The sequence below is a fragment of the Pristis pectinata genome, chromosome 15, assembly GCF_009764475.1.
Source record: "Pristis pectinata isolate sPriPec2 chromosome 15, sPriPec2.1.pri, whole genome shotgun sequence".
In the NCBI taxonomy this organism is placed as follows: domain Eukaryota; kingdom Metazoa; phylum Chordata; class Chondrichthyes; order Rhinopristiformes; family Pristidae; genus Pristis; species Pristis pectinata.
Window position 1 is genome coordinate 20,520,806 of NC_067419.1, and position 26,533 is coordinate 20,547,338.

At 39.3% G+C, this 26,533-nt stretch overlaps 1 protein-coding gene across 2 annotated transcripts in view; it reads left to right on the forward strand.

The window, feature by feature from the left end:
* LOC127578357 (protein kinase C and casein kinase substrate in neurons protein 2-like) overlaps positions 1-26,533 on the forward strand; it is a 114,197-nt gene that overhangs the window by 55,091 nt on the left and 32,573 nt on the right. For both annotated transcript variants that reach the window (XM_052030296.1, XM_052030297.1), the window contains exons 3-7: positions 11,247-11,353; positions 21,736-21,892; positions 23,985-24,220; positions 24,954-25,109; positions 26,314-26,486. In XM_052030296.1, the coding sequence (XP_051886256.1) occupies positions 11,300-11,353; positions 21,736-21,892; positions 23,985-24,220; positions 24,954-25,109; positions 26,314-26,486 (776 nt within the window). In that variant the 5' untranslated portion in view covers positions 11,247-11,299. The remainder of the gene's footprint in view (positions 1-11,246; positions 11,354-21,735; positions 21,893-23,984; positions 24,221-24,953; positions 25,110-26,313; positions 26,487-26,533) is intronic.

Consider the following 26,533-nt stretch of genomic DNA (forward strand, 5'->3'; position numbering starts at 1 on the left):
GATCTTATTGACTTGCAGAGCAAGCTTGAAGAGTTGGATTCTCTTCTAATAATGTTCTAATGCATTTATTGGTAGATTGTTCTTCTGTGGGTTGCATTTTCTTTATATAAATATCTTGATACTATTTCCACATAAATTTGATCCATGTGTTCAGGTAATGGAGCTATGCAAACAATTCATTTGACACTGGCACTGCAGATATAGCAGCTGTCTCAAAACTCCAATGATGCAGGTTCAATTCTGACTACCAGTGCCGTATGTGTGCAGTTTGCACAATTGTTCCTGTGATTCTGTGGCTCTAAATGAGTGGACTGCCTTCCTCCCACATCACAGATGCATTTTTTGCTTGGTTAACTGGTTACAGTAAATTACTGCCCCCCCCCCCCCCCCCCCCCCACCGTGTAGTGTGGGTTGAGTGGGAATCGGGTGTTAGTAGATATGCGACGTTTGGTTTCAGGGAAATTAGGTTATCACCGAATGGCCTAGTCATATGTCATAAGCAAATGTGAAGTATGAGACACAGTTGACTTGTACTTGGATGTGTAACAAGAGATGAAGTTTTGATATTGCTTTTTAATATGTTATAAATAGATCAATTTTAAAGATCTGTATTTGTTTGTTTGCATATGATTAAATGATGTTATGAAATACAACATTGGAGTATTGCCTACGATGAAATAGTAGTCAAGTTCTACTCATTCAGTTCTTAATCTTCATACCCCTCTAGCTACTACTATATTTGGTCTCTTGCAAACATTATTCTTGTTTCTGTTAAATAATTCTGTATATCCACTTTCCAAGTAACTCACTGAACTACTTGGAGATGTGACAGACCCTTTATGAACAAATTTTAAAAATGTACTCTTCGGTGTTATTAGGCACAATACCAGCAGGATCATCTAGGTTAGGTGTGCCTATCCATTTGTTTTGACCAGGATTTTACAGAAGATCAAATAAAAAAAAAATGCCAGAATTGATGCAAATTCCTCTTACTAGTTTTATTTTTAGAAATTCATCATTGTTATACCAAATTGAAGATGTGCACAAAAATGTGTGACAATGAATCCTGCACCCAAGGATCAGAAGTCATTCTAAATAAATAAAATGTACTTGATAAAAATGAAAGCACCTGCATTGCAATGAAAAGCCAGTGATCCAACCAATACCCTCATTGCTGAAATTTTGCAACAAACTTGTGGCATCTGGTTTTGTGGTTGCTGATGTACTCCTGATTGCTGCATCACCTTCTCAGCTATTATTTTGATTGCTTGCTTTGGGTTGAAAATAAATTCTTATGATTAACTGTTTTGTTATTTGTTGTATTAACAGAATTTTAAATTGACCTAGCAAAAGTTAGCATTTGCAAAAGTGTTCCAAAATTTTACCACACCTTGCACATGGAAGTGTTTGCTAGCTTCATTCCCAAAAAACCTGGATCTGATTTTTATTTCATGAACCCAAATTATTGAATTTTCAACTCGCAAAAAGTTTTCCTCCTCCCACCTAATTTGTTCCCCATATTGCCTGCAAGTTTTGACTTGCTCGTTCTTATAGAACCCATGCTTTGAGTAATCTATCGCTGTAATTGAACCTTTGAAGTCCAAGTATAATTCTAGTAAATCTACGCTTCGTATACTTCAAAAGACATGTTTACAATTCACCAGGTGTGGTCCAAGCAGAAAGTTGTAATACCTACTGTTGTGACTGTGAACTCAATCACTGGAGACACTGAAGCTGGTTGATATAAAAAGGTCTTTATTCATCACTTGGAGACCCTCTTGGTAGAGTGTCCTGAACTCAAGCTACATCAAGTATTTATACTCGAACGAACAAAGATAACATCAGGTGATTCAATACAATTTCAATAGCTACATTGTTTACTTCAATATTTTGTGTCTGACGAATGGTTCCATTGAATTACGTATTTATAATAGGAGCACACTAAACTGACAAGACACCTATGAATGTTCAAATACCGTTGCTGAGACAAAGTAATTCACATGGATGGTCTAAAAGCTTCTGAGGACAGAAAACCCAGACACCTAAGATTAATGTTGTGAGGGCTGTCTCTTTGGGTACACAAATGTCCCAGTTATTGATAGAGCAAATATGCCTATGACCATATTTGATGTGCTGGTCTGGATGTTTCCTTGATCTCTATCACAATGATGCAAGATAACAGCTGAAGGTGTTTGATGTAGGCCAATGAACATATCTCCATTGTCTATTATTTGGCTCATGGCCATGTCAGTTTGCAAACCATATCGCTAAGTAGCCTGTAGTCAGCATTGTTTGTCTACAAAGCAATTATTTTAATTTCAAACTGATTACTGCTTGCAATTGTGGGCAGGCATGGTAGTGTAGCGGTTAGCATAACGTTGTTACGGTGCCAGCGACCCGGGTTCAATTTCAGGCCACTGTATGTTCTCCCTGTGTCTGCTTGGGTTTCCTCTGAGTGCTCTGATTTCCTCCCACATTCCAAAGATGTACAGATTAGGAAGTTGTGGGCATGGTACGTTGGAACCGGAAGCGTGGCGACACTTGAAGGCTGCCCCCAGAACACTCCACGCAAAAGATGCATTTCATTGTGTGTTTCGATGTACATGTGACTAATAAAGATATTGTATCTTATCTCTTATCTTAATTTACATAAGAACTGAAGACTAGTTCTCGTTTGCATTAATGCCTACTATATTCACATAATTCCATAACTCCTGAATCCGTTTCAGAGATATTACTCAGAAAATAAAACGTCCTATATTTGCACTGACACCATTCTGTGATGGGCTGATGTGGCAAGTAACATTCACACTACCCAAGTACTAGGTTATGACCATCATCAATAGACTCTAACTACATATTCTTTGCATTCAGTGGGATTACTATCACAGAATGCCTTGCTATTATGATGTTTGGCATTTCTAGAAACTTAAATAAAACCAGTTATTTAAAATAGTTGTTAGAAAGGGCTGACTGGTCTACTCCTGCTTCTGTTCTTAATATTTTCTCTCTTGTGATCCAAGTCATTTATAAATATGATGAATGATTATTGTCCTAAGGCATCTTCAGCTTTGAGGCTCAGCATCGAATTTTGTTTAATAATATTCCCATAAATCCCCATGGGACATTTTAGCACAACAAAAGAACTATATAAATGCAGCTTATGTTTTATTAGGTTAAAATTACTCCCTCAAATACTGTGAAAGTGTGACGATAATTGTGAGGTTAATGCATGAGAGTATAGTTGTAATCAATGTTATGTCTGCAGCAGAACCTAACAATCACCTATGTGGTAGGCAAGTTTTATTTAACGTCTGGCTTAGGCAACCTTTCTAGAATTTCACATCATGAATGGCTACAAAGAAATAAGAGGTTAATTTTAGATAAAATCAGGTGGTGCTTTTGTTACTTAATTTTACTCCCATCTGTCTCCTGTTCGCCACTGAGAGATGACTGCCTACCTGTGAACACAACATGGGGGAGGTCTGATAAACTCCCAATCTGTTCTCAAAAACTGATTTTTATAAATTTGATTTATTTTAAAATTCCATCAGTTAGCATGGACAGTACCTTCTCTTTTTCCTTTGCTACAAGAAACGTAGGGTCAAATATTCAAATTCCCAAGAGAGTATATCAATTGTCAAAATATTCATGGTTAATTAAAATATTTGAGAGTGGGGAGTATAAATGCCCTGAAAATCATTTTATTGATGGCATAGTATGATTTGAGTTTGAGTGAATTTACTGAAACTGTCCAAATATCTGGAAGGCAATGGTGTTTGGATTTTAATTATGTTGCATGCAATTTGCAGTGTTAATGAGAAAAAGACTTTCACAACTAAATTAAGTTACAGAAGTAAACCTGGGAATAAAGGGGGAGAAAATATTACTTTTAAGTCAGAGACCTAGTGGTGTGTTTCAAAAACTAAAGGATATTAATTGATGAAAGCTTTACCTAGAAAAATTGTATTTCAGAGCTACGGAGAATCTGAAATCCAAAAATAAAAGTATCTATATTTGGGCAAAAGCTGTATTAGTAATGTAGTGTCATTTTTAACCCTAAAAGTGATGACATAACCTTGGACCAGTTATGTCTTTGATTACGGTGTTGAAGAAATGTTTAACATTTAAATTAGTTGAGTATCATCCTACCATGAGAACTGTCATGGTAGGTTGATGCAGAAGATTAAGGCATGTGGGATCCATGGCGACTTGGTAGACCAGATTCAAAATTGGCTTGGCTATTGAAGACAAGGTAGTGATGGAAGGGTGTTATTCTGACTGGAGTTCTGTGACCTGTGGGGTTCTGTAAGCATCCACTCTGGGACCTCTGGTGTTTGTGATGTATATGATTTAGATGAAAATGTAGGTGGGCTGATTGGTAAGCTTGCAGATGACACAAAAATTGGCAGAGATGTGGACAGTAAGGAAGATTGTTAAACGATTCAGCAGGATATAGACCAGTTAGAAATGTGGTCAGAGAAATGGATTTACTAGGCAAGTTTTTTTTATATACAGAGCTGTAGGTGCCTGGAACGTGCTGTCACGGAAAGTGGTGGAAGCAGATATGATAAGCAATGTTCAAGAGGCATTTGAACAGGCAGGGAATGGAGGGCTATTGACCATGTGCAGGCAGATGGAATTAGTTTAAATTGGCATCATGATCGGTACAGACATTGTGGGCTGCAGGGCCCATTTCTGTACCATATTCTTCTTTGTTCTGTGAATGTCAGGAATAATGTTGTATTGCAGCCATAATACAGGAAATTACATCATATCAAGATCTAGATTTCTGTTCATATCCTAGTATCATTTTATAAAAGTGGTGTAGCGCACAGACTTTGAAATTGGATTCCTTTTTTTTTGCATACTTGACTTGAATCCAGTTTGAGCAATACTTAGCTATAATTCCTGTTCTATTAATGGTGACAGGAAGGAGGTGATACAAAATGGTGGCAGCTCTAGCAGTGGTACACAAGAACATGAGTAACAAAACAATTAGATTGAAAACTCAGTGACTGTTATGCCTGTAATTAGTTTGGTATAATAATCATGCCTTATTGATGGAATATCTCCAGAAAATTTTGCATGACCAAATACAATTCATTAGCTGGATTTTTAAAATAAATACATGGAATGGTGGGAGTGTACAATGGGTCCTTCAGAATTGATAGATTTAAGTTTTGTAGTTACACATTTTTTTTAAAAATGCAAAACATTGGGGAATTTTTATAAACGTAACATGATATCAATTTTACTAATTTTAAAATTAGTGATCCAAATCTCATTAAAACTTCTACTTTTGTAAACTGACTACATTATTGGACTGAAATGTTAATATCTGTTTCTCTCTCCAATGATGTTGCCTCACTTGCAGAGTATTTAGAGCACTTTCTGTTGCTGACCATAATGCTAATCCCATTTGTCCACATTAGGCCCCTGTCTCTCTATTCCTTTCCTATCCATGTAACCATCTAAGCACCTTTTTAAATGTTATAATTGTATCTACCTCCACCACCTCCTCTGCCAGCTCATTCGAGATGTTCACCGCTCTGTGTGTGGGAACACTTGCCCTTCAGATCTCCTTTAAATTTTCCCCTTTTTAACTTAAACCTGTGCCCTCTCATTTTAGACTTCCCTGCCCTGGGAATAAGACTTAACTATCCACCCTATCTGTGCCCTTCAATTTTGTAAACCTCTAAGGTCACCCCTCAGCCTCCTACATTCCAGTAAGAATTAACCCAGTCTACTCAATCTCTCCATATAACTACAGCCCGCCAATCCAGACAACATTCTGGTGAATCTCTTCTGTACTCTCTCTATTACTACCACATCTTTCTTCTTCTGTGGTGACCAGAACTGTACACATACTCTTAAAGGCAGTCTAACCAAAGTTTTGTGCAACTGCAACATGATGTCTCAATTCATCTCATCAGTGCCTCGGCCTATGAGGGCAAGCATACCAAATGCCTTTTTCACTACCCTATCCAACTGTGTCACCATTTACAGGGAGCTATGTGCTGACACTCCAAAGTCCCTCTGTATTACAATACTCCTAAGGTCCCTGCCATTGACTTTATATGCCCTAACAGAATTTGATATGTTGCTCAGCCCAAATTTCCAGCTGATCTATTTTCCGCTTTATTCTTGGACAACCTTCGTTGCTAGGTACAGCTCCACCAATTTTTGTGTCATTTTCCTGCAAATTTACTAATCAGACCACCTACGCTCTCAACCAAGTCATCTAAATGTATTACAATAACAAAGGCCCAGCACCAACCCCTGCAGTATTCTAGTTAGAAGAACCCTATCTACCACTACTCCCTGCTTCCTATCACCAAGCCAATTCTGGAGCCAGTTTGCCAACACAGCTTGGATCCTTTTTGCCTTAACCTTCTGCACCAGCCTACCATGTGCAACCTTGTCAAAAGCATTACTAAAATCCATGTAAACCACATCTACCACTCTGCCTTCATCAATCTTTTTAGTTACATCTTCCCAAAATAAAAAGCTCAGTCAGAATTGTGAGACAATATCTCCCCTGCTAAAACCATGCTGACAATATTAGTTATCCAACAGTTTTCTGATACCTAATCTGTGGCTAACGAAGATGTAAAAATCTCAGTCAAAGCCCCAGCAATGTCTTTCCTTGCTTTCCTTAGGATCCTGGGATAGATCCCATCCACCCTAATGTGCTCCAAGATTTCCTGTACTTCCTCCTTTTTGATACAGACATGCTCCAGAATACCAGCATATCCCCTCCCTTAACTCTGCAGTCTCTACGTCCTTTTCCTTGGTGAAAACTGATGATAAATATTCATTCAGAATCTCACTTATATTCTCTGGCTCCATTCTTGGATTACCCTCTGGGAGGACCTATTCTTTCCTTAGCTACCCTCTTGTTGCTGATGTACTTAAGGTATACTTGCCAAGGTCATTTCATGGCTCCTTTTGGCCCTCCTAATTTAATGTTTTCTCCTATATTCCCTATAAACTTCAAGCAACTCATTCAATATCAATTTCCTATGCCCGAGGTATGTTTCCTCCTTTTCTCTGATCAAACTAATATCTTTGTTAACCGAGGTTCCTGAAACTTACCATCCTTTGCCTCTTACACGTCAGAGACTTGCTGACTCTGCACTCTTATCTCGCCTTTAAATGCCTCCTTATCAGCTGTTCTTTCCCCTCAAGCAGCTGCTCATAATCTATGTCTCCCAGATCCTGCCTTGCATATCGAAATCTGCCTTCCCCTTGCTATCTGCTCAGAGGACTCGCCTCATTTCAGCTGCCATCATAAGCTACTAATAGAGGACATAGTTTCATATTAGGTTTTCACAGGTTTGGTGGCTGGAGGGGTTTGATGGTATTAATCCTAATAGCTCTGGGTTGTTCATTTTATCAGGGAAGTATGGATAAAGGAGTTGAATTGCTTATCCATTTTCCTTGGCATGGATATGTTGGCAGCTCATTTTCCACACATCTTGTGCAATTGAGTAAAGGATACTACAGCATAATTGTTTATGGTTACTTGTGTGACTACTGTTTTGAATCATTAACAGGGAGGCTAAGGCATGTATTTTGTTGATTTATGTCAATAGATTGCTCTGTGGCTGATAGACATTGAATGGCCATTTTGGTGTGAAAGTGATAGCAATATGCTTCAGGAATTAGTTTGTAAATACTTTCAGTTCAAATATTTTGCTCTGCTAAAGTGTTTACAGATGTCATAGAGCAAACTTGCCTGAAAACTTGACATGGTAGAACATAGTCTACATTGGTACTGTTTAAAGAAGCAACTGACCCACATTTTTCCTTTCACATTACCAAAAACAGGTTAATTGGTTACACAGTTTCTAGTTATGTAAAGAATCATCTGAAGGGACCTGCTCTTTCCCTAGCTACCATCTTGCTTCTAATGTATGTATAAAGCTTCTTGTACAGTTCGTCCATGCCCTGGAAGAGATCCCAGTGATCCAAATACCTGAAGCCCTCCCCCTGCACCAGTTCCTTAGCTACACATTCAGCTGTCCTATCTTCATATTCCTACACTCATTAGTACATGGCACGGGGTAATCCTGAGAATACAACCCTAGAGGTCCTGATTTTAAACTTTGTACCAAACCCCCTAATTCTCTTTGCAGGACCTCGTCTCTTTTCTTACCTATGTCATTGGTACCAATGTGGACTGCAGCCGTTGGCTGCTCACTCTCCCATTTCAGAATGTTCCACACCTAATCCGAGACCCTGGCACCAGGGAGGCAATGCACCATTCTGGAGTCTCGTTCTCAGCCACAGAAATGCCTATGTGTCCCCTTAATTATCAAGTTCCCTATCACCACTGCTCCTCTAGACTTTGTCTTTCCCTGCTGTACAACAGAGTTAGTTGTAGTGCCATTGATTTGGCTGCTACTATCCTCTGAGAGGCCATCCCTCCCCTTACCCCCCCCCCCCCCAAAGTGGTATACCTGTTAGAGAGGGGAATAGCCACAGGAGGCACCTGAACCATCTGCCTGCCCCCATTGGTATCCTACCTACGATGTAGCTGAACCTTTGCAGTGACCATCTCCCTGAGCTCATAAATATAAAATTCTAGAGAAACTTTTTTTTCTCTCTGCTTACCTTTGATCCATCCCCGGGTGTTTCTGTTCTCCTTCCCCGCACCTGCCTATCACTATCTCTTACCTGCAACTACCTATCACCACCTTGTGCCTACCCTGCCTCCCCTCTTTTGTCCACCTACCACTGCTCTTCTTTCCCTCCTATAAATTGGGCTTCCCCTTTTCCTATCTTCAGTCCTGAAGAAGGATCCTGACTTGAAATGTTGACCGCCTGCTTTTCTCCACGGATGCTGCCTGGCCTGTTGAGTTCCTCCAGCATCATCGTATTTTTCATAAATATAAAACTCTTTCTGATTTGTTTATGCTCCTCGTGGTCTGAGAGGAGCTGCATCTGGACACACTTCCGGCAAACATTGTCGTCAGGTACGCTTGACCTCTCCGTGATCTCCCACATTTCCCACCAGGAGCGTACCACTCCCCTGACTGCCATTTCAAGTTACTACCAGGTTTAAAAGAAAAGTATAGATCCAACCTTGTCACCACTCAGCTTTCTCACTGAAACCCTGTTGTCAAAGCCTCTGCACTTAGGTCATAAGCTTAGCACTTTGACCTTGAAACATCCTTTCTCAAAATAAATGCTCCAAATTGTGAAGGGATAGATGGTGGCAGCTGCTGCAGATGGATAAATTGAGCCTCAATATTTGGAGGTACTTTGGAGACCTATAAAGGAGCAATCAGCACCTGTATTAACATTCATGCCTATGTACTAGTTATTAACTTCCAATAATTTTAAAGTAGCTGGATTTTCCTTTATTTGTACCAGTGGGAAATATAGAACATAGAATGCAGATGAGTAGAGCACAGGAGCAGGTCCTTTGGCACAGACACTGTGGGCCGACCATGATGTCAATTTAAACTCATCCCATCTGCCTGCACAGGGTCTCTATCCCTCCATTCCCTGCCTGTACATGTGCCTGTCTAAATGCTTCTTAAATTCTTCGAACATACCTGCTTCCACCACTTCCCCTGACAGCACCTTTCAGGCACCTACCATTTTCTGCACATAATTTTTAAAAAATCTTCAAATCTCCTTTAAACTTCCTCCCCCTCACCTTGAATCTATACCCTCTTGTATTTGACATTTCAACCCTGGGGGGGAAAAAACTTTGACTAACCACCCTATCTATGCCTCTCATAATTTTATAATCTCCTATCAGGTGACTCATCAGCCTTTACTTCAGAGAAAACAATCCAAGTTTGTCCAAACTCTCCTTGCAGCTAATACTCTCTAATCCAGGCAATATCCTGATGAACCTTTTTTGCACTCTCTCTGAAGCCTCCATATCCTTTCTCTAATGCTGCAACTGGAGCTGCACACAATACTCCAAATGTGGCCTAACCAAATTTTTATACAGCTGCAATATGACTTCCCAACTTTCATACTCGATGCCCCGGCCAATAAAGGCAAGTATGCTGTATGCCTTATTTACCACCCTATCTATTGTGTTGCCACTTTCAGGGAGTTGTGGACATGCACACCTAAATCCCTCTGTACATCAGTGCTCCTAAGGATCCTGTCATTTCCTGTACACTTTCCTCTTGCATTTGACCTCCCCAAGTGCAACACTTCACACTTGTCCTGATTAAACTCATCTGCCATTTCTCTGCCCATATTTCCAATTGGTCTATATCCTGCTGACTCCTTTGACGACCTTCCTCACTATCTACAGCTCCATCAATTTTTGTGTCATCTGCAAACTTACTCATCAGCCCACCTACATTTTCGTCCAAATCAGAGGTCCCAGCACCAATCCCTGCAGAACACCACTGGTCCCAGATCCTCAGTCAGAGTTACAGCCCTCTACCACTACCCTCGGTTTTCTATGGCCAAGCTAATTTTGAGTCCAATCTAAAATCTGTGCATCTCATGTGCCTCAATCTTCTGGATCTGCCTACCATAAGTGACCGTGTTATGCCTAACTGAAGTCCACGTGGATAATATCCACTGCCCTACCCTCATCAAGCATTTTCGTCACCATCTCAAAAAAAATTTGATCAAATTTGTAACACATGACCTCCCCTGCACAATATGCTGTTAACTGTTTACTCTTCAAGCTGGTTGTCACCTTCAACATTGTATAAGTCTTCCATTTGTGCTGCTTTTAAATTGAGAACCTATTCGGCTGTTGTTATTCTGGCTTGCAATTCTGGGTGTAACTTTACTGAGGTTATACGCCCTTTTTGCGTTAGAAATATTTCATGGCTCAATAGTTGTGGAGGGGCACTCCCATTAAGTCATATCATCTTCCTCCTCCAGGTTCACTTTTCACACCAAACTTATTCAAATGATTTGGGCTTCATCTACTCTTTGACACACTCTATGCAAATGTACAGCATTAACACTGATATAAAGTACTGGTGGAAATTCGCTAGCATTTTAGGAAACCTTTTCCATCAATATGGCAACTCTACATGTGTATTTAAATGTTATATTAAATATATGGGATATTTTAGATTGAATTTGTTCACCTGTTAAATGACATGCAGAATTGTCCCACAGTGCTCAATTCAAAAAAGAAACTGCAATGTCAAAACAAATTCTATATCACAATTATGCTAGAAAGCTAATTTTATTGTTGCTTTGTGTAATGTTTCTACTGATACTAATTTTTTTCACTTTATTTTTAGTTTTGGAAGATTTCTAACTGCCATTGATCTGCAAGAATAATCTCAATACAATCATGTCATATGATGATTCAGTTATGATTGAAGCACCCAGTGACAGCTTCTGGGAGGTATGGTTGAACTGTTGCTTTGTATTTTATCCTATGTTTTGATCTTGCTTGATTTAGTTTGCTGAATTTGTATATCAAATCTACACCATTTACACTTGATTATACACTCACAAATACAAGTACTTGATATACACTCACCCCTTGTTACTCAGGGATTTGTTGTTCCCATTCTTAATTGTTCACGATCAATATCTGTGGAACGTAGCGATCAGTTCCCAGACCACTTGTGTCAAGTGGCTCCCGAATGTGTAACATTGCTACTGCTGATCCAATAGAGAGCGGTCTGTGCTTATACAACTGCATGTTGTGTTTTCAGATCTGATCACAGTTCTTGTTTATATGGTTCCATTATTAACTATATGCTCACTGAGTATGGCTCACTACTCCCTTGTGCTCCACCTGGTATTAATAAAGCTGGTCCACGGACTGAGTTAACCAAACTCCAGTTTCCTATTTAGTTGTTTCCAAACCTGCACGCATACTATAATCTTTTGAACCTGTGACATACCATAATTAACTTTTTAAACAGTATGATATTACTGATATGTTTAATAGATTATTCGGGTATTTTGGGTACTTTTAGGTAGGGGCATTAAAATGGTTTTTTTATTGGCCAAAATCGTTGTTTGCAAAATTTGCTATTTGTGAGCGTGTGGAATGTATTCCTTGTGAATAACAAGAGAGGAGTACATATATTTAGCAAACAATAAATGGGATAAGTAAAGTCACTATCAGTACTTAGATTGTGCTAGATATCATACCAAAATGTACGTATCAAAAAGCATTCAGCTTTTTGGGAAGAAATAGTGACTGCGTGTAAATGCAGAGAGCATTTTGTAGTTATTTGCAAAGTCTTACAAGTTGTACAAAGATGTTGTGATTTGAATAATAAATTTACATACAATAAAACTTCAATAATCTGTTATATCTGGCTATTCAGTGGTTCTGTATCTGGCTCACAGAACCATGGAATGTTTGCCATACTCCCTTCCACTCACCAGGGTCCTGGTTCCTGTGCTCCCTTTAAGCCAGCCTAGTTCATTGGAAAATTTATTAATATACTGCCTAACATCTTTTTAAAAAAAAATCAAAATGGCATGGGGTATCATGAAAATTCAATACCATAGTTTGAAAAATCTTCTAATCTGGCAGCACCAATGTGCCAGATTAGTTTTTAGTGTAGACACGAGAGAGAGTGCAGATGCTGGAAATCTGGAGCAACGCATACAAACTGCTAGAGGAACTTGGCAGGTCAGGCAGCATCTATGGACGTTTCGGCTGAGACCCTTCATCAGGACTGGAAAGCAAGAGGGCAGAAGCCAGAATAAAAATGTGGGCAGGGGGGAGCACAAGCTGGCAGGTGATAGTTTTTAGTGTGGTACCTACAGAAAAAAATGTATTCCAGCAGTAATGAAAAAGTAGCTAACTGACTTCTGATTTATCACAGTTAGATAATTTGCAATATCTTTGAAACTGAAAAGCTGATAACTTTGTATGAGCATCATTCACATTGCCTGCATTTATTGCCTGTTCCTAACTGTCCTTTCACGGAATGCTTGTTAGGCCATTTCAGAGAGCAATTCAAAGTCAAGCATCTTGCTGTGGGTCTGGAGGTCTGAAGTCACATGTAGGCCAGACCAAAGAAGGACACCACCTTTGTTTTCCTCAATGTCATTAATGAATTGAGTGCATTCTAACTATTGTCACTGGTAATAGCTAACAAATTTAGATTCATTTAATTAATTTTAACTCTGTTGTAAGCTGGATGGTGTGCAAAACTTGGAAAGCCCTGTACAGAGTTTGAGTGGAACCTTAAGTGGAATTCTGAGTCTAATTTTAATTCCCTTATTTAAAGTAAGAAAAAAATTGCCTTTGAAGCAAAGCAGAAAAGGTATATTGGATTAAATCCTAGAATGAATGAGTTGTCTAATGAAGAAAGATTGAGTAGATTGGGCCCATACTCATGGGACAAGAAAAATGAGACCTTATTGATGCATATAAAATTGTGTGTGTGTGGGGGGGGGGGGGGGGGGGTGGTTAGTGGTTTAACAGGGTAGATGCTTTTAAAGCTAGAACATTAAATCTCCAGAAGGCTTTTGATAATGTCCAACATAGGAAGTTGATCAACAAGGTTACAGCAAGTGGATTTTGAGGTAATACATTGATATGGATTAAGATTTGGTCATTGGACAGAAAGTAGAGTGGGAATAAACAGATCCTTCTCCATTTGGCAGGCCTTGCCTAGTAGGAACCACAGAGATTGATGCCTGGGCCCCAGCTATTCACAGTCTGCGTCAAGGATTTAGCTGAGTGGACCAAATGTAATATTTCCAAGTTGTCTGATGATATTAAATTAGATGAGATTGTGAATAGGGAAAAGAGTGTAAGGAGGCTTCAAGGGGAGATTGAACAAGCTAAGTGAGTGGGAGAAAACATGGGAGATTGAATACAAGGTGGAAAATATAACATCATCCACTTTGGTGCACGTAATAGAAAAGTATTTGTTAAATCGCAAGCAATAGGGTAGTGTTGCTGTTCATAAGGACCTGATGTTGGCCTCTTTTGTACAGTTTTCATCTCTTTACTTAAAAGATGTACTTACCAAAGAAGGACTGCAGCAAAAATTCACTGAAATAGTTCCAGAGGTAGCAGGTTTGCCATAGGAGGAGAGATTACGTAGATTAGAGTCATACAGCACAGAAACAGGCCCTTCAGTTTAACTTGTCTGCCAACCAAAGTGACTACCTGACCTAGTCCCATTTGCCTTCATTTGGCCATATTCCTCTGAACATTTTCTATCCATGTGGCTGTCTAAATGTCTCTTAAATGTTGTAATAATACCCATCTCTACCACTTCCTCTGCCAGCTCATTCCATATACCCACCACCCTCTATGTGGAAAAACTTTCCCCTTGGGTCCCCTTAAAAAAAAATTCCCACCTTAAACCAATGCCCTGTAGTTTTAGACACTCCTACCCTAGGAAAAAAGATTGTGACTATCCACTTTTGTATGCCCCTTATGATTTTATAAACCTCCTATAAGGTCACCCCTCAGCTTCCTACACTGTAGAGAAAACAGCCCCAGCCCATCCAGTCTCTACTTATAACTCAAGCCGTCCTGTGCTAGCAACATCCTTGTGAACATTTTCTACACCCTTTCCAGCATATTGACATCCTTCCTATAGCTAATTGACCAGAACTGCACATAGTACTCCAAGTGTGGTCTCACCAACACCTTGTACTGCTGTAACAAACTCTTGTACTCAATGTCTTGATCAATGAAAGCAAGCATTCCAAACGGAGAATTTTTTCCCTGCCTGAGACATCTAGGGCCAGTGGGTAGAGTCTCAAAATAATGAATAGGCTGTTTAGGAGTAAAATGAAGATGCATTTCCTCATTTAGTGGGTGGTGAAACTTTAAAATTTTCTATCCTGGATGGCTGTGGAGGCTGTGTTGCGTTCATTCAAAACAGATCAATACATTTCTGGATATTAAAGAAATTGAGGGATATGGGGATGGTGCTGGAAAATATCTCTGAGCTAGATCAGCCATGATCCTGATGAATAGCCCACTCCAGCTCCTATTACTTTCTTTTTAAAATAAAGAAAAACAAAAAAACTGGAGATTCTGTAAATTACGTTCATATGTAACTGGGCTAATAATCCTCCCATCAGCAGTTGATGCAGCAGTCAGTGCTGTTGTGAGGTGCAGTAGATACTTGGCAAAGGAATAATTGAAGTTCAGTGATATTATTAATTGTTCTGGCTTTGACAATGGCTTCTACCTTTTTACTGACTGGTTGTAGCCATTTGCGTCAATCCTCTGGTTTAAATTAACCTCTTTTGAAAGGTGCACTTACTTTTCTTGAGCTTATAATTACGTTAATGAAGCCTGAATATTATATTTGGAGGTTTTACTCCTCTGGCACATTTCAATGAAAATGTCATCTCAGTTGCTTTGGTGATGGCCTAAGATCACAAGACAAGGGAGCAGAAGCAGGCCATTCAGCCCATCGAGTCTGCTCCAAGGAAAAGGGAAAAAGAAATGGGGAATGGGGAGGAAAAAAAACCTATTCTAATCCCAATTTCCGGCCTTATCCCCATATCCCTTGATACCCTGACTATTTAGATATCTATCTATCTCTTCCTTGAACGCCCCCACTGATCTGGCCTCCACTGCTGTATGTGGCAAGGAGTTCCACAAATTCACCGCCCTCTGGCTAAAGAAATTTCTCCTCATCTCTGTTTTGAAACTGTACCCTCTAATTCTAAGATTGTGCCCTCTGGTCCTGGACTCACCCACCAAGGGAAACAGCCTAGCCACATCTCCTCTGTTCTTTCCTATCAACATTTTAAATGTCGCTATGAGGTCCCCTCTCATTCTTCTGTACTCCAGTGAGTACAGTCCAAGAGCCGATAAACGCTCGTCATACGTAAGCCCTTTCATTTCCTGGAATCATCCTCGTAAATTTCCTGTGAACCCTCTTCAACGTCAGCACATCCTTCCTAAGATGTGGGGCCCAAAACTGCACGCACTATTCCAAATGAGGCCTCATTAGTGCCCCGTAGAGCCTCATCAACACTTCCTTACTTTTATACACTATACTTCTCGAAATGAATGCCAACATAGCATTCGCTTTCTTTACCACCGATCCGACCTGGTGGTTAACCTTTAAGGTATCCTGCACGAATACCCCCAAGTCCCTTTGTATCTTCTCTCCTACTAGATAATAATCTGCCTGCTTATTTCTGCTTCCAAAGTGTACAACTGCACATTTCTCAACATTGAATCTCATCTGCCATTTCCTTGCCCATTCTCCTAAACTGTCTAGGTCCCTCTGCAACCTTCCTATCTCCTCAATACTCCCTACTCCCCCACCTATCTTGGTGTCATCCGCAAACTTAGCCACAAAACCATTTATTCCATTATCCAAATCGTTGATGTACAAGGTAAAAAGGAGCGGTCCCAATACCGACCCCTGCGGCACACCACTAGTAACCGGTAACCAACCAGAACGAGATCTTTTTATTTCCACTCTTTGCTTCCTGCCAACCAGCCAATGCTCCACCCATTCTGCTATCCTACCCGTAATTCCATGAGCTCTCATCTTATTAATCAGTCTCTTGTGAGGCACCTTATCAAAGGCCTTTTGAAAGTCTAAATACACAACATCTACCGCCTCTCCCTTATCCCCCCTACCTGTGATTTCTTCAAAAAACTCCAATAGGTTGGTCAGGCAGGATCTTCCCTTCACAAAACCATGTTGGCTAGGACCTATCTTGCCTTGCACCTCTAGGTATTCCATAACCCCATCCTTGAGGATAGATTCCAATAATTTTCCCACCACTGACGTCAGACTAATAGGTCTGTAATTTCCTTTATGCTGCCTCCCACCTTTCTTATACAACGGAACTACATTTGCGACCCTCCAGTCCTCCGGAACCATGCCAGAATCTATCGATTCCTGGAAAATTATCGCCAATGCCTCCGCTATCTCTAAAGCCACCTCCTTCAGAACCCGGGGATGCCCCTCATCCAGTCCGGGAGACTTATCAGTCTTTAGCCCATTTAGTTTTCCTAGCACCTTCTCCCTAGTAATCTTAACTGAACTCAGTTCCATTTCGTGAGACACCTGACTAACTGGCACATTGCTGATGTCCTCCACGGTGAAGACCGATGCAAAATATTCATTCAATTCCTCTGCCATCTCTCTATTGTCCATTACAATACCTCGTGCACCGTTATCAATTGGTCCTATATCAACCTGTGTCTCTCTTTTACTCCATATGTATTTTAAAAAACTCTTAGTATCCTTTCGAATGTTATCCGCCAACTTCCTTTCATAATTCATCTTTTCTTTCCTAATGACCTTCTTAGTTTCTCTCTGCAGGTTTTTAAAAGCTTCCCAGTCTTCTGTTTTCCCACTAATTTTTGCTTCTTTGTACGCCACCCCTTTTGCTTTTATTTTAGCCTTCACCTCTCTCGTTATCCACATTTGTGCCTTTTTTCCATTCAAAACCTTTTTCCTTGGAATATATCTATCCTGCATTTTCCTTATTTCCTGTAGAAATTCCTTCCATTTCTCCTCCGCCGTCCCTCCAGCTAGCTTACTCTTCCAATCAATTTGGGCCAATTCTTCTCTCATACCATTGTAATTTCCTTTGTTCCACTGAAATATCGATACACCATTTATCAGCTTCTCCTTCTCAAACTTGACACTGAACTCAATCATATTGTGATCACTGGTTCCCACTGGTTCCTTTACCTTTAGTTCCCTAATCACCTCCGATTCATTACACAACACCCAATCCAAAACAGCCGATCCCCTGGTGGGCTCTTCAACAAGTTGCTCCAGAAAAACGTCCCTTAGACATTCCACAAACTCACTCTCCTGAGTTCTACCACCTTGCTGGATTTCCCAGTCCACCTTCATGTTAAAATCCCCCATAATTATCGTCACATTGTCACTCTGGCATGCTTTTTCTATCTCAAACTGCAACTTATCGTCCACTTCCTGACCGCTATTAGGGGGCCTAGATATGACTGCTACTATTGTCCTTTTACCCTTGCTATTTCTTAGCTCCACCCATAAGGATTCCACCTCCTCTGATCCAATGTCCTTCCTTTCGTTTGATTTTAGATCACTACTAACCATCATGGCCACACCTCCCCCTCTGCCTACCCGCCTATCCTTCCTATACACTGTGTACCCCTGGACATTCAGTTCCCAATCACATCCGTCATAAAGCCATGACTCGGTGATTGCCACAATGTCATATTTATTAACCTGTAGTTGTGCCACTAGGTCATCTACTTTATTCCTAATGCTACGTGCATTTAAATATAGTACGTTTAGTCCGGTATCTGCTATTGATTTTGTTGTACTTCTTTTGTTCAGCAGATTATCCTGACTTTCCACCTGTCTATCCTTCTTACCATCTTCACTACATACTATCTTAGACATGTTCCTATATACCTCATCCCCTATCCTAACATTCTGTATCCTAACATCCTGATTTGTTGTACTTCTATTATTCAGCAAATTATCCTGACTTCTCACCTGCCTGTCCTTCTTGCCATCCTCATTGGACTTGTTTCTATAAACTTCCTCCCTTACCTTAGCATCTTGTAACCTAACATCCTGGTTTCCATCCCCCTGCCAGATCAGTTTAAACCCTCCCCTACAACTAAATTAAACATTCCCGCCAGGATATTGGACCCTTTGGAGTTGAGGTGCAACCCATCCTTAGCGAATAGGTCTTGCCTCCCCCAAAAAAGGTCCCAATTATCCAAAAATCTGAAGCCCTGCCCCCTGCACCAGTCACTCAGCCACGCATTCATCTTTTGGGTGATGACTTCCTGCCAATTGGTATATGAATAAAACCCCTTGTAGTTCACTGTTAGATAGTATTTGCTTTCTTAATCCACAGTTAATTGTGCATTCACATATGACAGGTCCAGCTTGGATAATACCTTGGCAAGTGAATTCAGCTTCTGTTTTGCTCGTGTTTCAGGATCTGTCTTATAGCACTGCCCCAATATCACTTTGTTTGATAATTATAGTCCTTGTAAAGTTGCTCTAGACACCTTGTCAATGCTGTTGCCCAATCAATCTCTACAGATTTGACCAACACAGTGTTGTTTGAAACTATTGGACTCTTCCACGTGAGCCTTCAGCGCAAATGGTACCAGACTAGGCCTGCACTAAATTTGCATGATATTTGACTTGATGCATATGTGGGCTTCATGTCCCTTAATGTTGCTATGCAAATCTTTGATCTTCATATTGTTCTGGCAATTTATCTACATATGGTTGTAAAGTGCTCACTTTTAAACCATACTTCTAATCCACTTTTAGTTCTCTGAGCCCACTTTTTCATAATGGAATTGGGCTGTTTGTAAAGTTGGTATCTATAATTGGTAACTTCACTTTTTTACCATCAAGCGAAACTTCATTAAAAAAAACTATGAAGCCAAACTTAGTTACAGTTCTATAAGTATGTGCCTCTGTAAACACAAAGCTTGCAGTAGTTGCTTTGCCAAGCATTGAGAAACATTAGTACAAAATACACAAACCAGATCTTTTTGGACTCTGTCTGCTGTCTGGATTCACTATTGCCAGTCCTTGTCTACTTGTACTCACCTGAGATGAACACAAACAGCTGTTCTTGTTGGCAGTCCACAGACGAGTTAGTAGGTCTCGGTAACGACTGCATCAAGCACCCTACTATTGAGATCTCTCCTTAGGCATCTGTCACTTAGTAAGCTGAAATTTGTTTTCATCTGTATAATTTCAGAACTGCAATCCAGAGCAAGCAAGATTCAGCCTAACCATGTTTTTCAACGTATTCAAAATGTTGGCTTGCACATTTTAGTCAACATTACAATGAGGGGAAAAATGGAAAAAGCCGGAAATACATGACAGGTCAGGCAGCATCTTCTGGAGAGAGAAGCAGAGTTAACATTTCAGATTATTGACCCTTCATCAGAATTGGAGAAGTCGAAAACCAAGTTGTAGAGAAGGGGAGAATGTAGGGCATGTCTATGATAAAGTGGAGATCAAGATTGTCAATGCTAACAGGACTGGTTAATAGTTGATTGAGAGCAGTTAAAGAGGGAGTTTAAAATAAAATGCTGAAATTGTAATTGACAGAACACAGCAGCTGATGGTCGGTGCAAACTCCTTGGGCCAAGGGGCTTGTTTCTATGCTTCAGCTCACTATGATTTACTAAAAAATTTGAATTAATCTTGCAGATGGATGACCTTAGAACTGATATTCTGACATGAGAAAACTGGTTTTCTGAAACTGTTGAAATCAATTATGTCCTTAGTGCTGCAACAAACCTTGATGGAAAATGAAGTGCAGTTCCTTGAATTTATATTGAGCTTCTTTGGAATAGCGTAGGAGGCCAAAGAAGAATAGTCAGAGTGCGATGGAGAAATAAAGTCACAGGCATAAGGTCACTTTATCTAATCGTTGACGATAAGGTCATCCACTTGTAACATTAACTTTGTTTCTCTCTCTGCTTGATCTGTGTATTTCTAGCATCTTGCCTCAATTTTCCATCAATTGCTGTGATCCACCTCCCACAGCTCTAGCGTGATCCTTTGTTTATCATTCTGTTTGTGACTGCCCTCGTTCATTGTACAGCTCAGAAAACAATGTGTTACTTGGACCACTTCTGTTTTTACCCTATCACAGATATTCCCATTGTTCTCCTCCTCTTCTCCTCCACCCCCGCAACTTAAAACACACTAGTGTCCTGACTTCAGTCCTGAAGGGTCACTAACCTGAAACATTAACTCTGTAGCTCTCTATATAGATGCTGAACCAATAAACAATTCCAGCACTTTGTTTTTATTTTAGATCTCCAGCATCTGCAGTTACAAAGAGGCAAGTTTCCTTATAATTTTCATTCATATGAAATGAATGATTTTAAAAAACCTAGGTTTGAAATAAAATTTATAACATTTATTTTATTATTAAAATCTTCTGTCATGTTCACTTGTAATAGATTAGCACTTTTCACTACATTCAAAATATTATTAAAATGCTTGCCCTAAAATGAAATAGACATTTTCAGCACAAAGTCAAAATGGCTTTAAGCCCTCATTTGCCCATAGCAATATTTAAAGAACAGCAGCCATTTTGTGCACAGAAAATTCATGAGCATCAAAACTAATCAGATGTTTTGTTTTTGTTTTGGAGATGCTGGTTCAGTAATTAAATATTGGCTAGAAAACCAAAGAGAACTTTCTTACTCTTGTATGTGTAATTGAATCTGTAATCTTCCTGTGTAAAGCCAGTTGGGAGTGTTGGTTTATTGTCTCAAGTTGGACAGGTGCATGGATTGGAAAGGTTTAGAAGGTTGAGGGCCAAACACTGACAAATGGGAGTAGCTTGGATGGGGCATCTTGTTGGTATGGAACTGATGGACTGAAGGGCCTGTTTCTGTGCTATCTAACTCTTAAGTAAAGGTGAGACCTCATTTGCAGTATTTACTCATTACTACCCTGAATGAGGCATGTTCCCATACCCTTCTGATTCAGAGGCAGATTGCTAATGCTGAGCTAAAGCTAATACTTTAATGTAATGCAGAAGCAAATATTCCAGATACTGGAAACCAAAAATTAAAAAAGTGTAAGGAATACTCAGCAGGTTGGGCAGCATCTGTGGTAAGAGTCTCTGTTAACTTTCAGGTCAATGACCTTTTAGCAGAGAGAGAGACAGAACTCTGTCCACAGATGCTGCCTGACATTGAGTATTTCCTGTGCTCTGTTTTACTTTTAAAGTGCTAAATGTATTCAATTAATAATAATTTTCACAAAAACATAATTTTTACCAAACAATATTTATCTATTTTTCCCTTGCTGTCTACAGGTTGGGAACTATAAGCGCTCTGTAAAGCGCATTGACGATGGCCACAGGCTCTGTAATGATCTTATGAATTGCCTCCATGAACGAGCTCGTATAGAGAAGGGTTATGCTCAACAACTTACAGAATGGGCCAAGAGGTGGAAACAGCTGTTGGAGAAAGGTAAATATGGAGTTCCTGATCTATCATTACTTCCATCAAGATGACTTGAAAGGGTTTTATCTGTGCGTTGAACGAATAGAATGTTTTCATATTTCTTGGATGGAAATATTTGTTTTGAAGCTTATTTATGCATGTTTGTATTGGTGTAAACCATGCAAATTGGCTGAAACAGTACAGAAAGCTGGGCTGGTCAATTAACCAGCATGCAGTTGATGCAAATAAAAATTAACACCTTTTATTAAATTTTTTTTGTTAATAAACAAAACTCCATGGCTTTAAGAAAAAAGATGAATACTCTATGTATTACCTTTTTTGGGTTTTTAAGTAGGTGATTCAGTGTTGATCACATTTGTAATCAGTAGATGCTTCAGGCAGCAATGGGGATGGATGGAGCTGTGTACCAATGTGCACTGAACTCTGACTCATTGGAGGCTGTGCAAGTGGTCCTGGTGAATTCAGTTCTTTGCAGTACATAGAGCCCAAGCTGTGCTGCTTTATCTGGTGGAAAAAAGCACTCCATTCTCTGAGGACAGCTGTACAGCTATGCCATGGTTCTATTGCTTCTCTTCCTTTGCCTGCCTGCCTGCCATTCAGCCCCACTTTGTCCGTGCTAACTCTCAGCAGAGCAATTCCACCACTCTCATTCTCCCTTTTATTTCCCTGTGGACCTGCAAATGTTCTCTCACGTGCCCATCAACTCCCTTTGATTCTTTGGCAACTTACCTACACTGGGGATAATATATTGTATCCAGTTAACCTATCACCACGTCTTTGGGATGCGGAAGGAAACCAGAGGACCTTTCATACAGAAAAGATGTAAACTCTACACAGATGCTACCTAGCTCCAGATTGAATCCAGGTTGCTGGAACTGTGAGGCAGGAGCACTAACTGCTGGACCATTGTGATATCTTTCTGCACAACTGTGCCACTCCTCAGTTAGATAGAGGTAGAAATGAACCTGGAATGACAGGAATGATGTAGAGGTGCTGAAGGGAAAGCTGCAACGTAGTAAGTACCTCCTACAACTTTGTTAGCGTGCTGGAGAATGTAATGTCCAGCACTAAGGGCTTCATGTAATGAACACAGTTCAGTCTTTGGGACCCTTTTACTCTCTGCTTCCTTTTAAATTCTAATTATTAAACTACGTCACTGATGTTTTAACTCTTTGCCAGACTGAAGGATTGACCTGCATCAGTCACTGACAGCCAGTCATGATATTGTAACTTCACTTAGATCAGCACAACATTCTATTGCAAAGAAAAGTCTGTATTCCTTAACAGTTTATAGGAACTCCCTTAAATTTTATGTTACTGATCTTCAACTCTCTTCCTAAAATTAAGATGAGAACTGATATTTTATGGTTAAGTTTATAATTATATTGTTAGAGGTTTTAAAAAGTCAAAGCATTTTCTATTGATTATTCAAAAATAATATTTTGTCAATTGTGTGGTTTAAAAATGTGATTGTATCACAATTAATTTTTAATCTTTTAATAGCCTTATTGTAGCCTGAGAGACATTCAAAACTACAAGCTTCTGCACAGGTTCAAGCTCTGATTTTGGCCTGCTTGCAAATCAGTCTCGCATTCAGGCTGAAATTGCAAGATTCTGCACTGTTTAATTCTATATGTTGCTTGTTTTCTTGTGTATGAAGGCATCACTGGGCATGTTTCAATACTTTTTAATGTTGATATCTTTAATTTATTAAGAAACCGATGAGTGTACTTTGAAGACACTCAAGAACTCATAGGTCTTTAAGTTAGTAATTTTGAATGGGGTTACGCACAGATGAAGGATAAGCCCATTTTCAACCTTATTAGTATAACTGATTTGTGTTATCACTGTTGTATATATAAAAAAAATACACTCTTTTTAAAAGTGGAAATCCACATAGAATTGACCCTTCTCCAGATTGCAATTTGTCCTTTCTGTTCAAATCCTTCTGATTTCCTGAATGTTTTCTACAAAGATGATATAGGTTTCAATAAAATTGAAGGCAAGATAAATGTTGATAGCTGTTAATTGTTTGGGATAATCAATATGATTCATACAAGTGTTAGAACAGGTTTATTGGTTGTTGTCATCTTTGCAGGACCACAGTATGGGACTTTGGAAAAAGCATGGGTATCATTAATGACTGAGGCAGAAAAAGTCAGTGAGCTGCATCTGGAGGTCAAGAGTGCATTGATGAATGAAGATTTTGAAAAGATCAAGAACTGGCAGAAAGAGGCCTACCACAAGCAAATGATGGCAGGCTTCAAAGAAACAAAAGAGACAGATGATGGATTCCGTAAAGCACAGAAGCCATGGGCCAAAAAGCTGAAAGAGGTAGGGAGAAACAGATCTGTCAAAAACAGACTGTTAAATATTGGTAGTGTACAGATTTTTCCAAATATATTCTAGATAATACTTTTGAAGCAAATTTCCAGATTTAATTCAGATTCTTATAGGGAGGTTCTAATCAAAGGCTAAAAGTGGGGGAGAAAATGTTTTTTTCATATCTGATTTGGTTACAATCAGAAATATGTTTCAACCTCAGATGGAACCATTTCTAAGGGAATTTAATAGAGATCCAGTAACAAATTCCTTATCTATTCTTTTGGGATTCACACATCACAGGTTTAGGATCAACGCAGAGCTGAATTTGCTTTGCATCATAGCCTTAGGGAAACACCATGATTCTCCATGACTGGTGATTGGTTTGGCTTGCCTTTGGATAAGTTTGCCCTTTTAACAGTGATTTCAATGCACATTGAAACCACTCTGCATCCACTCTTAGTTATAATGTGATTACAGCATTTAAAAGGAAACAAAACTTTTAAGAGACATTTCCCAAAATGTTTGGAGCACAGACGTTGATGGACTGTTCTTGTGCTTCAAATGCTATGTAATTGTAGTTGTATTTTGTTATTATAAATGGTTATATTAAAAATAATTGATGCATGGTGTTGGGAAATGCCAGCCTTGATTTGACAAGTGCTACAATTTGTAACTTGTGTTTGTGAAATGTTTTTAATAAAAAAGCTTCATGATAGCCAAACAACTTATTTTCTTTTATAAGGTGGAAACTGCTAAGAAAGCCTATCATGCAGCTTGTAAAGAGGAGAAATTAGCAATATCCAGGGAATCGAACAACCGGTCAGAATCAAATACAAATCCAGAACAGATGAAGAAACTGCAGGATAAAGTTGAAAAATCTAAGCAAGATGTTCAAAAGGTAAAACTGCCTCATGACGTGCAGAGAAGTATATATTTCTGATATTCAGGATTCTGTCAAATATTTATGAAAACCAAACATAGCATTGAGTCTCCCAATACCTGTGCTATATCTATATATAGTATAAAATAGCATTGATAGACATGGAATCAGACAATGTTCACATAATCCCAATCTAGTCAATTTTGCAAAGTCTTCCTCTGATATATGAGCAATGATGGCCAGTTTTAAAAATTGTACGTACAGGAATGTACTTGGAGTTTATTTAATATCAGCTTGCTACGTTATTTTTATGCTGATATTAAGGTGTGTGTTATAACATTCAACAAGTATGATGGATTATGGTCTAACATGTAACTTGCTGAATTATTTTACAAACCAAACTGCTTCAGTAATACTTTTCAGGGAAGGAAAACTGCTAATCCAATCACACCTGGCATTTGTGCTCAAATCCCATAATATGTACTTGACAATGAGGTGTCAAACAAACAAGTGTCAGTTTGATCTTACTGTACTTACCAACTCGCATCTAGCAGCTGCCTTCTCCCAATCCCTTCATCACAGTCCCTTGGTTTAATCTGTTCCAGAGTTGAAGACATAGTGATTCTGTAAGGTTAGGGTCTGGAAATGCTCAAATCCTATGGAAGTTCATGATCTCATATAAAGCAAGGCCAATGGATCTCTCCCCTTGTTTTACCTACCACCCACCTGCTCAGTTAACAGACCAGAACTCTTTCACATTAGGATATGCAAGGGCACAGAAGGTAATGTGGGTCAGGTATATCAATACGAATAAAGGTGACTCACTGTTCTTACTGATGGGTAGCTCCTCCCGAATATTGCCACACTCAACCTGCATCAGGCAGTAAAAGAAATAATTGGCACAAATTTGGCCCACATTAGTCTACCTGTTGAAGGTATGATTGTCTGTCATAATATTGACTGGAATGACAATCAAATGGGGTTGTAAAATTGAATAATCCAATTTGAACAGTAAAATATACAATTCATTCTCTTTTACTCTCAATGTTAAATGATGAAAACTTTCTCAAAATATAGTTTTGTGCATTTTAATAGAAGTATGAAAATACTGCAAGCTGGTAATTACATTTACAGTCCTGCTTATGTATTTCACAAATTATGCTGGTTGGCTTATGAGACATCGACTGATAAGGCTTTCTCAATCCAATTTCATATTTTCTAGACAAAGGAAAAGTATGAGAAAAGTCTAGAAGAGTTAAATAAATGCACACCACAATATATGGAAAATATGGAACAAGTCTTTGAGCAATGTCAACAGTTTGAAAAAAAACGATTAGATTTCTTTCAAGAGGTCCTCTTGGAAGTTAAGCAGCATCTTGACCTATCTGCCACCAGGTAAGGATTAAAATATATTTGGTATGAAATGGAACTGAAGCATTAAA